Genomic DNA, 16,840 nt, shown 5'->3' on the forward strand with positions numbered 1-16,840 from the left:
AAAGAGACTTGGGGGTCATCATTGACCACAAGATGAACATGAGCCTGCAATGCGATGCGGCGGCTAGTAAAGCGACCAAAACGCTGGCTTGCATCCATAGATGCTTCTCAAGCAAATCCCGGGACGTCATTCTCCCCCTGTACTCGGCCTTAGTGAGGCCGCAGCTGGAGTACTGTGTCCAGTTTTGGGCTCCACAATTCAAAAAGGATGTGAAGCTTGAGAGAGTCCAGAGAAGAGCCACGCGCATGATCAGAGGTCAGGGAAGCAGACCCTACGATGACAGGCTGAGAGCCCTGGGGCTCTTTAGCCTGAAAAAGCGCAGGCTCAGGGGTGATCTGATGGCCACCTACAAGTTTATCAGGGGTGACCACCAGCATCTGGGGGAACGTTTGTTCACCAGAGCGCCCCAAGGGATGACGAGGTCGAATGGTCACAAACTACTTCAAGATCGTTTCAGGCTGGACATAAGGAAGAACTTCTTTACTGTCCGAGCCCCCAAGGTCTGGAACAGCCTGCCACCAGAGGTGGTTCAAGCGCCTTCATTGAACACCTTCAAGATGAAACTGGATGCTTATCTTGCTGGGATCCTATGAGCCCAGCTGACTTCCTGCCCTTTGGGCAGGGGGCTGGACTCGATGATCTTCCGAGGTCCCTTCCAGCCCTGATGTCTATGAAATTTATGAAAATCTAATTAGGCTCACACTGTGACCCCTCTGCTCTCCCTTCTCCCTCTAGGAAAAGATTTCTGTTCAGTGGAAATCTAGACTGTACATCTACGTTTTGATTTAAGTTAGTTGAAGCTGGCACGTGTGTAAATTAGGCTTTTTTTTCCCCTCCCTCTTCTGTTGCTGGTAGGTGCTCAAACTGTAACTGGTTTGGTCTTATAGAATTGCAGGCATGGGTATTATAGAATGAAACACCTAAGAATTGTATCTGCTTTGGTTCAACTCTAGGATCTTTTCAATCACAGATTGTGTATGTAAGTAGCCCCTTGGGCTCAATATTTGAGCATTGGCCACTCCATCATACCTCTTGTCTGTAAGGCAGTGACCTCTTTCAAACACAATCAGAAGTCACATAATTAAGCTTGCCGTCAGATTCGAGCATTTGTTCCAACTTGTCAGGCTCAGTGGCGGTAGAGGCAGCCCTGTATACAGTTTCTGTGCTGCACTATCAACTTCAGTGTTTAGCAGCCTATCCCATTTGAGGCTCTTCAGAAGCTGTGCAGCCAGGTTCAAGTCTGTGTGAATTTTCTAGCTGGGTTTTGTTTTACTCTCTTCAAGTTTGGATGCCTGGAGGGCAGCAGTGTTAGGGGCAGCATGAAATATTGATCATGAAACAGTTCAGGCAAGTGTGAAGAATGCCTGATGGAAGAGGGGTGTGCTTGGGTTATAGCAGGCATGTAATTGCTCTCCAAGGTTCCTGGACCTGCAGCACTACTCAAATATATGGCAGTGGTATTTGATTTGTACGGGTACAGTTTGGGGTTTTGACTTTAAAATGTATTCATCGCGTCTGTTCATAAATTTAGATGGAATCATTTTATTGGTTCTGTGTCTTTTAATATTGTCTGATTCAGATGCCCCCATGAAAAATCCATGACTCGAGACAGCCTTGTCATCACACATCCAAATAAGGCAGTATGTTGGCTGTTAGGCAATCTTCATGGCCCCTACATTTCCTTGGGCTTGGGGGAGAAGATTCTGGAGTATGGAAGGGTAGGAGTCTTTAGACTGGAATCAGGATATTTAGACTGGGTTTTGTCTGGTTTATTTCTTATGACGATTGGATTAATCTGAATTAAATTTGCTTTAATGCTACAAATTTCGATTGTGGGGGATGAAGGTTGGTTGAATTTAAGTCTGAACTTTTTGCCCAAGCACCTTTGTGGTCATTCATTGACCTACTAATTAATTGGTTCCAGGGTAGCACAGAATCTTAGAAAAGTAGAGCTGAAAGGGATCTCTGGAGGTCATCTAGTCTAACCTCCTGCCCAAGAGAGGATGATCTCTGTGCAAACCATCCTGTATGAGTTCTTGTCTAACCTGTTTCTAAAGCTCCACCTTCCACCCGGGTGCATAGCTACAAGGCATATTGCCCAAAGATTTCCAAAAGCATCCTAACCTGCCACAAATAAAGGAAGGGGATGAGGACTGTCGGTGTTCTGCACCTGCAAGGGTTCACTCAAAAGGTCTAATGAAGATGGCTATGCCCCCTGCTACAGAGGAAGACAAAAGCCTCCCTACCCTTTCCCCTAGTTTATACCAATCTGACCATAAGGTATAATCCCTTCGTGATCCTAAAACGTGGTGTTTGGTTTGACCCTGAGCAGAGGGACAAGACCCTCTAAACCAAGAGCATCCACGCTAGGGGATATCTTTATAAATGGCTCCTAATAACTGAGAGTAGCCATGTAGCATGTGTCATGATTCTCAGACCTCTGTGTGTTCTGCATGCTCAAATTGTGCTGAATTTAGGTGTCAAAAATACCAACTTGATAAGGCAGGAACATGAACCCTATACAAGATAAAAGCTGCTCAAGTACTTTTAGTGATGCATTGAATGCTCACCTTTTCCAGTCCTTTCTGAAGCACAGATGCAAAATGAGTTACAGCAACTGTTGTGGCTCTGGAACTGCATTGTTTTCACTTGATTATTCTGGCAGCACACAGCTGGAAGATAAATGTGAGGTACCATATGTATTAGATCATCCCTTTTCTGCATGGCACAACTGTTTGTACAAGCTGACCTTGATCTATTCTAATTTAGATTTAGTGCTGAGTATTCCTGGGTAAGAAACATAGCTATGTGATTCACTACATTTCGAGGTCTCTGTCACTGTTTCATGAAGGGGAAAATAACTTGAGATGTTTAGTGTCAAAGCCCCTCTATCTTCTAATCTTATCGGCTCTGCATTTCCATCTAGCCACTATAGTTGTGGTGAAACAGAGTCCCAAAGAATGGGGAGCCTTTCCTGGACCTAAGGTTTGGAGGAGAGCATGGGTGAAGGATTCAAGTCCTTTCAATTCAGCTGAATGTTGTATGTTTATGGCTGTTTTAAAACTACTTCCTAATGAGGCTTTGAAGTTGACATTTCATTGATGTTTATGTAGGGATTTGTGTTTTCTCTGGAGGCAGTTGTCTGTAGTACCCAGTTATGTACTACCATTGCATTTATTATGTGGATGGATGTCTAGTAGTAATTGCTGATAAATTTGAGGCTTTGACTACACTGGCTCAGTAATAGAGCAGAGCAGTTAAATGTATGCTTCTATTTAGCCTGGCATTTACTTTTAATACTTATGTAACTTAGGTTGGTGCAGCTTCATCAACTTTAGTTTATAACATATGATGGTATAAACTAGCTGGGACTTTCCTGAAACAGAGTTAAGTCAGTACAATAAAGGGGATTTGAGTGGCGTCTATCCAGACACTTGTGAAATTGCTTGTTACAGGAATTAAAGGGAAGTGAGATCCTTCTGGAAGAGACCAGCATAGGCTCCTCAGGAAAGAGCAAAACCCGAGCAGAAACTTCAGAATTTCAAATCACACTTTTAGCAAATAGTTTACTTGCTTGACTATTGCCCAGGGATGAGCTTCAGCTGGGTAATTGGAAGTGGAGAGCTGATGTTTGTAGCAACGGACACTTCTTGCTGTGAAGACAACCTCTGCAGTGATGTGTACTGCACGTAACATTAGAGGCAATCCATTACATTTTTTGGTCATCCCATGGACCTCTGACTGGTTAAAAATATAAATACAGCAGGTGATACTTTACTCAGCCATGTTTCAAGACCTAATTTTAAATATATCCTACGTACAAGCATTAGGAAATACTTATGCTAGAGTTCCTAATTTCTTCTCACAAGATGGAAGAATTGTTCATAATTTTTATTTAGCTGCTGCTTCTAGCTCCAATTACCATGCATTTCTGGTAAAGGACATATAAGGTTCTCCTACTGAGTTATTTAGTTCCTCCTTTGGCAAGTGCAAGGTTGTTCCTTGTGGTACCTGTATTAGCACTTGGTTCAGTCTAGATTTAAATATTTGTCCCAGGCAATATTGATTTTATTTATTTATTTATTTTTGCTACTTTATTAGAGGATTGAATATGCAGATTGCATTCTTTGTTCTTCACTGTGTAGATACAAGGATTTTTAGCTAGCTGCTACTTAAGAATTTTTATACTGTTTTTAGACCCTACTGTCAGGTCAGCCCATAGTAATAATGATCTTAAGACAGTGCTCCGGAAGGCCTTGCACATCTTAAATGAAATCCTAGCTCCACCAAAGTGGAGGATTCATCCTTTGGCCTGGATTTAACCCAGGCTAGGAACAATTGTTGCATTCGTCCCTGGACAAGTTGTTTTTGTTTGTTTATCCCCAAGTAGAAGTGTCCCAGGATTGGCATGTACACACCTTACCCTTCTAGTCAGGGTTTAGTGAGCAGCTGAATGCAATGCTGCTTTTCTGCTGCTTATTCAGTGATACAGTTAACTGTTCAGATGCACTTTGTGATATCCTAGGAAAAAGTGGTAGTACTTCTTGTTCCATTAACTTTTATAAGATTAATCCTGGGACAATTGACCTATCTCCATGGAGACCCTATCCACCCACCTGCCCACTCCGTCCAGTGCTTTCAGTGCTGGGTGTGGAGCAGACAAGCCGGGGTGCTCAGGCAGTGGAGCCGGGGCTGGTGGTAGCAACAATGGCAGCAGCAGCCAGAAGGAGCTCCCACTGCTGTGGCTTTTAGGAAGCTGAGTCCATCCACTGTGCCATCCCAGTCCCACTGTGCATCTGGGGGTGGCTGCACATGCCACAGCCTGGGCATCCTCCCTGCACCTGGACTGGGTGGGGTCGAGGGACCTGCTGTGGACCGGATAAAATCCCTTGGCGGGCTGTATTTTTTTCCATCCCTGAGTTAAGGCTAATTATGGGTCTTAGTATCTGACTTTTGATAGGACAGTATTTATGAGGAAAGTCAATTAGATTGAGAGAATTTGTCCACCGTCAGTACTCTTCTGCTTGCTTTTCAATCGCAGGATGTGCACCAATTTTAATAATGTAAGCAAGATGACAATGTATATTGAAAGGCACAGTTATAAATACCATGTTTTACCTAGTTTATCTACTTTTTAAATTTGTCATTTAGATGTAGGGGCCCTTAAATTGAATGGTGCTAACCAAGGAGAGTGCTTGTTCTCATTCTTTTCCACATGTATAGTTGGCGTCTTTTAGCAGGAAACATGCATATGAAATGCCAAAGAAAAATAATTCTCATTTTCTTTGTTGTCTTTTTTGTAGTGAAACTTTCTGACATCAATTTCTTTTATCTAGTCAGTGAGGCATTTTCTCTATAATCCACTTTTATTTTGCTGGTTTGGGTGTTATATAGACTATAAATCAATCTTCACTCTTTACACTGGTTAAACGAGTTTACTTACTATAAAATCCTTCTCAAGGCTTACTTCCAAAGTGCATCCATTAGACCAGTCTGTTTAATCCACATTCTCTAAGACAGCAACCCTAAGACCTCATGTTCAGTCTGACCAGACTGGCAGTTTGCCCCTCTGTTGTAACCTTGGAGAGCCATTAAAGGTTTCCAGTTGCATCATAAGAGCAACTGTCGAGTGGATATATGATAGGGCATCTGGGAAAGCAGCTTGTGACAATTCGTGGTTTACTAGAACTTTTTCCTACAATACCCCCTTGTTTTTTTGTTTGTTTTTTTACAAAGAGTCAAGGATGTTACATATGCATTGCTCTTGGGGCATGACCAAGTTCCTTTTCATTCAAAATTCTAATGAATCGGACTATGCCATACCCTGAAACTAGTTGTTTTTGTTCTGTTTCAGTGTCAGTCTCTAGATTATCAGTAGTAATTGCACAATGTCATATGGTTAAAAATATATTCAAATTATGTTCATGTTTGTTTTCACAAATAACTATAATGGCATTATGTAAATTCATTCTCAAGCTTTACTGTAGTGTTTACTGTCTGGCTGTACATATCAAATAATGGAGACAGCCTTGGAAAACGTTAGTGTATTTTCAAGGTGGTCCTTTGGCTTAATTTCTCTTTACATGTCTTAACTGCCTTACTTTGTACTAATGACTAGGTGCCAATGTGTATTTTGATCCTTTGTGTTTTGTAAGAATGAATGCTTGTAAGACTGGGTCACTGGAGGATCAAAAGATTACTAGTGATGCATATCCTTTCATCCCTGGGTCATCAGTTCAAGCCCAACCCATGTTACTGGTCATTTAATGCTGTTGCAACCTGATGGCTTTTAGGATCTTAGAAAAGGGTGGAAGGGATCTTGCAAGGTCATCTAGTCCAGCAAATTGCTCAAGGCAGGTAGTCTTTAAGTGTTAACTATAGGCCAAATCCTCTTTCACCTCTAATGTCTAAGTGACACTTACATAGCTAGATATACAATTTTTGGCACTCATGCAGAGTTTAGACTTTCCCCTTGCATGCCTACATTCATCCTGTGCTTCCCTTCTGATCTTGCTCAGAAGGGTGCATTATGGCTGTGTAGACTGTAGGATGGACGAAAATTATTCAGGTACATGAATAATAAGTTTCAGATAAATCCCTGAAACTTTTTGGCCTTATTTGTTTTCCAGTGTGAAAAACAAAGAGCTGTTTTCATTCTAAAAGCAAATAAAGGGAAATGCAGAAGATGGGTGTAAGTTGAAGGATTCGTTATAAATAGGGTTCATAGCACCATCTATTAAAGTTCACATCATTAAGTTTGCCCATGGGCTATGTGTTGGCTGCATTTAATCAATCTCATAGTTTGCTTCCATTACTGAGCACATGCTGCTTTTAGCAGCAGCTTAATGATAGACAGTGTATTTATTGAGGTTTCCTTGTATTCAAATTTAAGACCAGGAGCTTTATCTCCCCATGCTGATGGGAAGAAGGGGAGAGGGAGCTTCATTGTATATTCAAGTAAATGTCTTATTTGAGTAAATACGGTTAAAAAGTGAGAGTATTGTTTTGACCTGGAAATTAAGTGCTTTAGCAGCATGTTATTGTGCAGAGGATCATATCTATTTCTGTTCTTGCCTTGCTAGAGCACGAGGACATAGTTACAGAGAGAGACAACATGTTCTCAGATTGAAGTTAAGGGAATTGATCATTCTGTAGCAACCTGTTCCTCTATTTCAGGAATAAGTGTGTTATGCCCCTGGAGGAAGAAATGCCAGCCTTGACAATCAGAAGAGGGTCATTCTTAGTTGTGAAAGGTTGGAAGAAAATGCTCCTCTACATTTGGGATTCTTAGTGTCTCATTAATATTCTAGCTCTGTCGTGAATAGCAGATCTTTATACCATTTTTTCCCTTCTGTCACTACTTATGCCATATAACAAAAGCAATAAGGCTTGGAGGAGAGAATCTCTGACACAAACTTCATAAAACAAATATCACACTGGAAATTGCCTAAGGTAATTAATTAATCTTTGTGTAAATAGAAGACTTGATGTGCATCTGTAGGGCTATAGGATGCATCTCTGGGGTGAAATAAATTCACCAGTAGAGCTCTGTGCAAGTTGTGAAGCTTTTTCCTTGCAGGTGGGAGGCTCATTATCTTTCCAGTTCAACTCTGTAAGGAAACAAAAATACTAGCTTTCATCTTGGTAGCTGATAAAATATGATACTTGAGAGGAAGTGCAGCTGTTCACCAACTCCTTAGGGAGCTGCATGCTAGCTGGAGAGCACTCAGGTGAAATTAATTCTCTGGTTACAGGATAGGAACAACACTACTTGCTTATCCAGGCTATACTTTTTTCCATGTAAATTTAGCCTTTCCTATAGAGAGATCTGCACATGCACACACACACTTATGAAATCAGGAATCTGCAGCCTAATAAGCCAGTGTGGATATCATCAGAAATACAAATGCAAGCAGGCCATCTGTGGGAAGTCTGCTTAGTGTGGGCATGCTGGGGCAAACCCTTGAGCTGTGTCTGAAAGGAAGACCCAGAAGATGCTTCACTTTCTGTATGTCTTTTGTGCATTCTGGGCCTGAAACATGCTTTGGGAATGCAGCTGAATCTGGCTGAGCAGAAGTGACCAGACTTACTGCATTGATGTACTTCCACTTCTTCCTTCCATTCCCTAAAATATGGGTAATGCAGAGCAGTCAGCCAAGGTTCCCTCTAAGCTGTGCGTGTGCACGGCTGCGCACAATTAAAAATCTTTTAAACTTTTTAATGCCATGCACCCGCCCGGAGAGGAGCTGGGCACAGAGTGTGGCGTGGGACACTTACCGAAGGTAAGCTTACTTCTCATGCAGGGCAGGCAGCTTACCTTCGGTAAGTGTCCCACGTCGGCCCTGGTGCCTCCCTTCCAGTTCTACCAATTGATTGTGTCCGGCCCATGGCTGCCCCACAGCACTCCACTACACTGCTCTGGGCAGCAGTTAGCATGGAGAAGGGTGGTGGCCAATTCCTGCCCGCTCCCACCTGGATACTTACTGTGGGACAGTTACAGGCGGACTGTGCCGAAAGGGGGAGGCAGGACCAAAGCGGCACGCTCACGGACTGCTACTCCTTAGAGGGAACATTGCAGTCAACTAGGGATGGAGTGCTTGGGTATAAAACCTGTTTATTTTTAGATTGATCAAAACAACTATTTACCTCAACTGTAACTTGAGCAATAGTATTAAATTGTGGGTGATACTGACTTTTATTCAAAGTTAGAATTTTGCTTGTATTTGCATAGGTATGAATAGAAGTAGCTCATGGTATAGCAGTAGCTTGTGGAATAGCATCTGTATAACCAGGCCTTCAGCTGAAAAGTTAAATAGAAGAGTGTATCCCCCATATACATAACTAACTTCTTCCTTCTGGCCAAAGGCAACAAGCCTGCGATGGGAGCAGGAGAATAAATAACATCACAGGTTTTGGCTGCTAAAATGGCAACTCTTCTCCATTCCCTCTAGGTTTGGAGGGGCACACTAGCCCGCCTTCACTATAAGAGGACACGGGCTGCCCTCACAATCATCAAGTACTACCGGCGCTACAAAGTGAAGTCCTACATCCACGAGGTGACCCGGCGCTTTCACAACGTGAGATCAATGAAGGATTATGGCAAACATGTGAAGTGGCCAACCCCTCCTAAAGTGCTGCTTCGATTTGAAGAGGCGCTGCAGGCAATCTACCACAGGTACAAAAACTGATCCCTGCCCTCATCCTTGAATTCTGGATATGAAGCCTTGACAGTAGATGCTGAATTCCTTTGCGAATATGTTTTCCATATATCAGGTGGAAGAAAAATTGGTGTATCTTAAAGCTAGGTTTAAGATTAGAATACCTGCAGACCCTGCTACAATTGACTGAGTAGTATAGTGACCTACTGAAGCTTCTTGGAGTGATCTAACAAATGAGTGAGAGGTGTTTAAATGGTGAGGAAGAGGAATCCTCATGACTCCCTCCAGACTTTGTGTAGTAAATTAGTCTTTTCCTGCAGCAAGGACAATTTGGATAATCTGCTTGCTGTTCTGGGCAGGGTAAGACCCATCCTATATATTTGTAATCTACATTTAATGGCCTCTGCCTAGTATTTAGAGATGTCAGGAATAAGGGCTCTTAATCTCAATAGTAAGTGTAATATCCCTTAGTTCCAGTGCTGGAGGGTAGAGAAATGAGACTGCAAATAGTAAGTTGCTGAGTACCTCTCTTCCTTGGGTTTGTTCAGTCGTAGCCGCTGACCTTGGTGGCTAAAAGGCATTTTGTAATGTTAGGCCTGCACAGCCAATGCTGCTACAATTGAACCTGAAACAATGTGGCCTAATACATATACTGGACAGGAAGTCTAGAGACCTGAATTCTAATTATAGTCCAGTCATTGATCTGAGTTGGCCAAATTGTTTCATCTCTATATGCCTTCCTTGCTTTCTTGCCTCTTATTTGACTTGCTTGAGATTTGTTAAATCTTCAGAACAGGGGCTGTTTCTCATGGTGCTGCTCATAGGTAGCCTAGCACAATTGGGTCCAAATTTAGTTACAGGTTTGAGACGTATCTGTAATTCAAATCGGAATGAGCTAGACTACCCAGGAAGAGTTAACTGAGTTCCAGCTACAAGGCTAAATTCTGACACGAATGGAGTTGTAACTGAGCCAAGAATTTGGCTTGCAAAACCTTTATTATGAGCAGATGTACAAGCAGTTAACTGAGGATGACTTCTGGATGCCAGGCAAAGTTTTCAGGACTGTCAGTTAGGAAAACATTTTCACTTGTAAATTGCAGATTTATTTGAAAGCAGAAACTATACACATGAAACTTTGCGATGGCATTTCTTACAGTGTACCTTTTAAAGACAAGTACGTTAGAACAGCAAGAGCTACAAAGGTCTGTTTCCCCTTAGCCCTGCTTACTTTGTGAGCTTGAGGTCTGGAGTTGTCTCCTTGTTAAACTGATGGAGGAGAATGGATGTGGGTAGGTGGTGTTGCTGCTGCACACAAACTTTGGAACTGATTAGGTTGGGGTTTTTTTCCCCCTAGGTGGAGAGCAAATGAGCTAATCAAGAGCATCCCACAAAAAGACTTGCCTCAGCTCAGGGCTAAAGTTGCTGCCGTTGAACTGCTGAAGGGTCACAGAGCCGATATCGGGCTACAAAGAGCATGGGAGGGTAACTACCTTGCATCGGTGAGTGCGGTGACAAAAGCGAAATCTTCAGTCCGTGCAAATGAAAAGGAAGGAGTTTCTCTTTACTGGAAATCTGGGAGGGTGAAGGTCTGAAAATGGCATGTGTTCTAGACATTAAGCACGTTTAAACTTTTTCATTTGTGAATTAGGTTGTATATAATGTCAGAAAGGTTCTGACATCTAATGTGCTAGGCATTTAATTTTATAAATACTAAGCCTTGTTCAATAACTTTGTTAGTCAAGTGACCACTTAATGCCATAAGCTGACAGTTCTGCTGGCCACCAATAGGAAGGAAAATGCAACAGGAGGATAAAATTGGGTTGGCAAGCTGATAACCAGTCAAATATTGTCAGTTGACAGGTCAATTGACTGCATATTTTTAACCAGTCAAAGATTATAGCAATTTTACAAAAACCCCTACTTTTTTGTAGTTTTCTTTACAAATATGATTCTTTAAAATTGCTTTTGACACATTTCTTAATGGAATTTGTTTTAGTTTTTGTGTATTATTTGGACCTGTTGGCAATTTTTTACAATTTTTGACCGATGTTTGCCTGATTAACTGACCTCACTTGATTTGCCTGGTCAAATACCTAACCCAAGGATAAAGTTCCATTAATTAAGGATGAACACTAGGAAGTGATTCTGTGATGAAAGACTAGATGGAGGAATCCATTAAATCTGCTTCTCAGAGCAAGATGGAAATCTCCCAATGTGTCTTCCTCCAAAACAGCTTCTTCAACTTGCTTCATCCTTCCTATTCCCCATCAACCCTTTGTTTCTAAAGTTCTTTAGAAAGGTATGTAAAACTCAGGATGCTGTGTTTCTGTTCTGCCATGCAATGTCTGATGAAGTCTTCTGATAAAGTGGTATAATACAGACTTCTTGGTGAGTTTGCAATTCCATCAGGCCTAAGATGACAAAGCACAATTGCTTTCTTCAGTAATTAAGACAAATTACTGCCTTTGTTTGCTCTTCCAGAAACCTGATAACCCACAGACCACAGGCTCTTTCATCACTGTTGCCAATGAGCTGAAAAGGAAGGACAAGTACATGAACGTGCTCTTCTCATGTCACGTCCGTAAGGTAAAGCAGCATGAGTGGTGGAGGGAAGTAAGGTCTGTGGAAATTCAAAAGTTGTGCTGGGAAAGGGAGTTCCACTAATTTCCTTGTGGCTGAGGTGAAGTGTTCTCAGTGGAGGGTGAACAGATAAAGCTTTTAAGCTGTGCCACCTGGTCATTTGTCCTTGGGGAATTTGGGTAGAGCTAAATTTAACTTTAGGTTCAAAACAACAACCCAAATCAGATTTGTGTCTTTGGAAGTTTAATTCCATAACAGCTCACTGGTGCTGGATAATAAATTATTCTCTGTGTTTATAATGTGTTCCAAAGGGAGAGTAGGGACATAATTCTCTCTTTCCTTAGTGTTTGTGAGATCACCAAAGGTAATGTATTCTCAGCGTTCACTCTTTGCTCCTGGTGCAAAAGATTCATATTTAAAATGCTACCAGTTGTGGAACAGCCGATGTGAACTGCATTGATTTTACAAGTAAGGCTATGTTGTTGTACCAGTTAGGTAGGCTATTTTTAGCAAGGATTTTCACCAGCAAAATGAAAGCCTTGGGATTTAATTTGTTTAGAGGAACAATGTCAGTAGGGACGCATTCTATTCTTGTCACATTTTGAGCAGCAGTATTGGAGGGGCAGGGTTCTTTTTTTTCTTTTTTTTTTTTGACCACTAGTTAGCTTTAGCCTTTGATCAAATTCTATGAATGAAATGAAGATCATCTAAGGATATCTTAAACACAAAAAGGAAGTTTACAAAAAGTGGAAGCTTGAACAGTTGACTAGGGAGGAGTATAAAACTATTGGTGGGGCATGCAGAAATGAAAACAGGAAGGCCAAAATGCAATTGGAGTTGCAGTGATCAAGGGATGTGAAGAGTGACAAGAAGGGTTTTTACAAGTATGTTAGTAGCAAGAGTAAGGTCAAGGAAAGTGTTTGGGTCCCTTACGGAATTGGGGAGGCAACCAAGTGACAGATGATGAGGAAAAGGCTGAAGTACTCAATGCCTTTTTACCTTGGTCTTCACAGGCAAAGTCAGCTTTCAGACTACAGTACCAGGCATCACCGTTTGGGGAGGAAGTGAGCAGCCCTTAATGGTGAAAGAACAGGTTAGAGACTATTTAGAAAAGCTGGATGTGTACAAGTCCATGGGGCCAGATGCAATGCATCCAAGGCTGCTGAGGGAGTTGGCTGATGTGATAGCAGAGCCACTGGTCATTATCTTTTGAAAACTCGTGGCAATCAGGGGAAGTCCCAGACAATGGAAAGGGGCAAATATTGTGCCCATCATTAAGAAAGGGAAGAAGGAGGATCCAGGGAACTACAGACCAGTCAGCCTCACCTCACTCCCTGGAAAAATCATGGAGCAGGTCCTCAAGGAGTCCATTTGTAAGCACTTGGAGGAGAAGGTGATTAGGAACAGTCAGCATGGATTCACCAAGGGCAAGTCACGCCTGACCAACATGATTGCCTTCTATGATGAGATGACTAGCTCTGTGGATGCAGAAAGAGCAGTGGTCATAATAGACCTTAACTTTTGACATGGTCTCCCATAGCATTCTTGCCAGCAAGCTGAGAAAGTATGAGTTGGATGAATGGACTCTAAGGTGGATAGAAAGCTGGCTGGATCATCGGGCTTAACGGGTTGTGATCAGTGGCATAAGGTCTAGCTGGCAGTGACCCAGGGGTTGGTCCTGGGGTTGGTTTTATTTGATATGTTAATGAATGACCTGGAAGATGGGATGGAGTCCACCCTCAGCAAGTTTGCAGATGACACCAAGCTGGAGAGTAGGGCTAGGATTCAGTGGCCTAGACAAATTGGAGGATTGGGTCAAAAGAAATCTCATGAGGTTCAACAACTTGTATGGTGGAAGTTATGGGGGAGCGTGGTCACGCTTGAATATAGCCTACAGGTACAGGTGGACCTAGACAGGCTAGCAAGTTGGGCAGATCGGAATCTGATGAAATTCAACGTCAAGAAATGTAAAGTGCTCCACCTTGGGATGAACAACCCCCCAACACACTTACAGGTTTGGCAGCACCAAACTGACTAGCACCACGAATGAAAGGGACCTGGGGGTAATAATGGACCACAGTATGAATATGAGCCGGCAGTGTGATGCTGTAGCCAGTAGGGCAAATAATACTCTGGCATGCATCAATTGGTGCATCTCAAGTAAAACCAAGGTGGTGATTCTTTTGCTGTACTCAGCACTGGTGTGACTGCAGCTGGAGTACTGCCTCCAGTTCTGGGCATCACACTTTAACAAGGACATGGACTGGTTTGAGAGAGTCCAAAGAAGAACCACCCTTATGATCAGTGTCTCAAAAGGCAAGCCATATGAGGATAGGCTGAGGGATCTGGGACTCTTCAGCCTGAGGGAAAGAAGGCTGAGAGGGGACCTGGTAGCAGCTTACTGCTACACTAGGGGAGTACATCAAGGGCTTGGTGAGCAACTGTTCACTAGGGCACCCAAGGGGAAAACCAGGAGTAATGGCCACAAACTCCTGGAAGACCAATTCAGGCTCAATATTAGGAAAAACTTCACAGTCAGGGTGTCCAGACTGTGGAATAAGCTCCCGCCAGAGGTGGTGCAATCACCTACACTGGAGCTCTTCAAGAGGAGACTAGACAGTCACCTTGCTGGGCTCACCTGACCCCCAGTTATCTTTCCTGCTTGGTGCAGGGGGCTGGATCCGATGATCTTTCTGAGGTGCCTTCGCGCCTTACAATGTATGAATGTATTGCTGGGACAGAGTTTTCTATTTTGTTCAAGTGAATTCAGCATTAGGAGAGTAATTTCTCTGGCAACGTTATTATTAAAAATTACTACTTTTTAAAAAGTTTTGAGGAATTGAAAAGGACATGTGCAGAATAACATTACTAACTTGTAAACAAGTATATATCAGATAAATTGAAGAGGAATTGAGTATGGTTATTAGTGCTTTTACAGGTATTAAAATCATATTGCCTTAGATAGTTTCATTGCTTTTTTTTGAGTGGAAGCAGAACAAAATGTTAGTGATGGTAGGAACTCTTGCAGTATGTGCATATACTTTTGAAATTTTGCAGAGCTTAATTTTGCTCAGTGCTTTACAGTTTTTAAGACTTAAAATTTATTTGTTATCACACATTCATTCAATTTTGAAGATAACACACTAAGATAAGACATTTGATTTTCTGAATTAGCAAAGAGTTATACCTTATTCTGTTTAGTAATTGCAGGCCAAGGACCTCACAGTTGCAAAGGCTAGCATGAGAAGGAATGTGATTTTGTTAAAGGGATAGATTGTTTTTGGTTATGAAACATGAGAATTTGAAGGAATGAACACGCACAGTCCTTGGGTTTCCAATGCCATTAGATTTCACCTGATGGAGACAGTATTGCTATTTCTCATTTTAGTGTTTTGTTGCATCAGTGTCTCATTACTTAAATGCAATCTTTGGAATGCAGAGAGATTGTGCGTAGTCTCAGCATGTAGTACTCTTGCCTATCATGAAGGCTGAACCTCCCTCCCTATCCCTTCAGTATTTGAAGGTCATTCTCGGGCATTTTGGAGATGGAGGAAGCTGCAGCTCATCAGCTATACTTTCAGAAGCAAACTCATGCTGTAATTGGAAAATATTGAAGGGAACACAGAGTTATAGAAATGCAGTACTCTAACCCTACTTCATAGTTTTTCAAAATGTAATCTTAACTTTTTGATCTTTTGAAAGGTCAGATTGTTGGCAACTTTTTAATTTTGTGGAGGTTAGGTCAGATTCATTTTCCAAGGAGACAGCTGAGGAAAACTTTTTCAAGCTATATTACCATCAAGAACAAAAGCATATGGCTGGAGGATATGTATTGCAATGGAATATATAACCATTTTGAAATCTTACTTTTAAAAACATTTATTTTTGTCACCCGTTCTTGAGCACTTGTATCAGATACCATCCAAATTAAATAGTTAAAGACTATGGCTGTTCCTTTGGGATCCTCAAGGGATTAACTGAAGCCAGTTTGTCTGAACAAATACTGGAAACAGTTAACTTAGGATAAGACCCTTCATAGATAGCATAGTTCCTGGAAGGCATGGTTGAAACTTGGGTTGCAGAGCTTCACTTTTTTGCTTCTTATAACATTTCTGCCAAAAGCGTTCAATGAGTATTCCCCTGGGTGGATCTAGAATTTTGAAAAGGGGGGTGCAGATGGTAAGGTGCATCATCACATACATAAAGCGTCCACATGAGTACAGACATTTGGTTTCCTGGGGACATCTAGGAGCAGGACCCCTTGTGCTGCCATGACTTGTCCCCAGGGGATGCCTGTGCCACGCAGTAGGTTAACCTGGGTTAAGTGGGGGAGGCTGGAGTCCTAGGGGCTTCCTGGGGCTGCAGCAGTGGCAATTCTGCCACTTGGAGCCTGGCCAGCAGCTGGAGTGTGGCTCTGGCCAGCCCGGCTCCGGTTGAGCGGCATGCATTACCCCAGTATGCATCACTACCCCCTTTTTTTGGCATGGGTTTTTTTGACTCGTGGATATCCAGGGGTCAAAAAAGTCCCCCACACTGCTCCCTTGCAGTGCAGAGAACAGCTAACTGTGCAGTATGTGGTGCCCCAGATATGTCTGCAGTGCCACATACCGCACGGCTGCGCTCATCGGAATGCAGCCCATGTGTTTTTTCTGTGGTGAAAAAGAAACTAGAAGCTTTACTAATATGCTAGGGGCCTCAGGTGGTATTATTCACTTTAAGATTGAAGCAAAAACAAATATACCTTCAATCGAATGAGTTAAAAACAGTCTGCTGTGAAATGGGAGCTCCGTAACCAGGAGCAGCTAACAGACATGAGAATTACAGAGCAAAAGATAGTTTGATTGGTGGAACATCAAGACCATTAAAAAGAAGGGAGGGTCATTAACATCTGTGGGATGAAGAGTTTAAAAGAGATCAGATAGATTAAGTCAGTTGACTCCATTAAGTTGACCATTAAGTCAGTTGACTCCCTCAGCACTACTGACTAGAAGTGCTGCAGCCACTGCCAGGCAGTTTGCCAGGCAGTTTGCCAGGCAGTTGTTTTTAGACTTTGGGTGGAGCAGGAATCAAACAGGGGGTGCCTTTGGCAGTCTTTGCACCAA

At 42.4% G+C, this 16,840-nt stretch overlaps 1 protein-coding gene across 1 annotated transcript in view; it reads left to right on the forward strand.

The window, feature by feature from the left end:
- Positions 1–16,840, forward strand: part of MYO1D (myosin ID) — a 263,721-nt gene that overhangs the window by 134,674 nt on the left and 112,207 nt on the right. Inside the window, exons 17-19 of the mRNA XM_025207321.1 lie at positions 8,952–9,175; positions 10,513–10,657; positions 11,640–11,744. Coding sequence (XP_025063106.1) covers positions 8,952–9,175; positions 10,513–10,657; positions 11,640–11,744 — 474 coding nt within the window. The remainder of the gene's footprint in view (positions 1–8,951; positions 9,176–10,512; positions 10,658–11,639; positions 11,745–16,840) is intronic.

The sequence above is a fragment of the Alligator sinensis genome, unplaced genomic scaffold (assembly GCF_000455745.1).
Source record: "Alligator sinensis unplaced genomic scaffold, ASM45574v1 scaffold919_1, whole genome shotgun sequence".
Lineage (NCBI taxonomy): Eukaryota > Metazoa > Chordata > Crocodylia > Alligatoridae > Alligator > Alligator sinensis.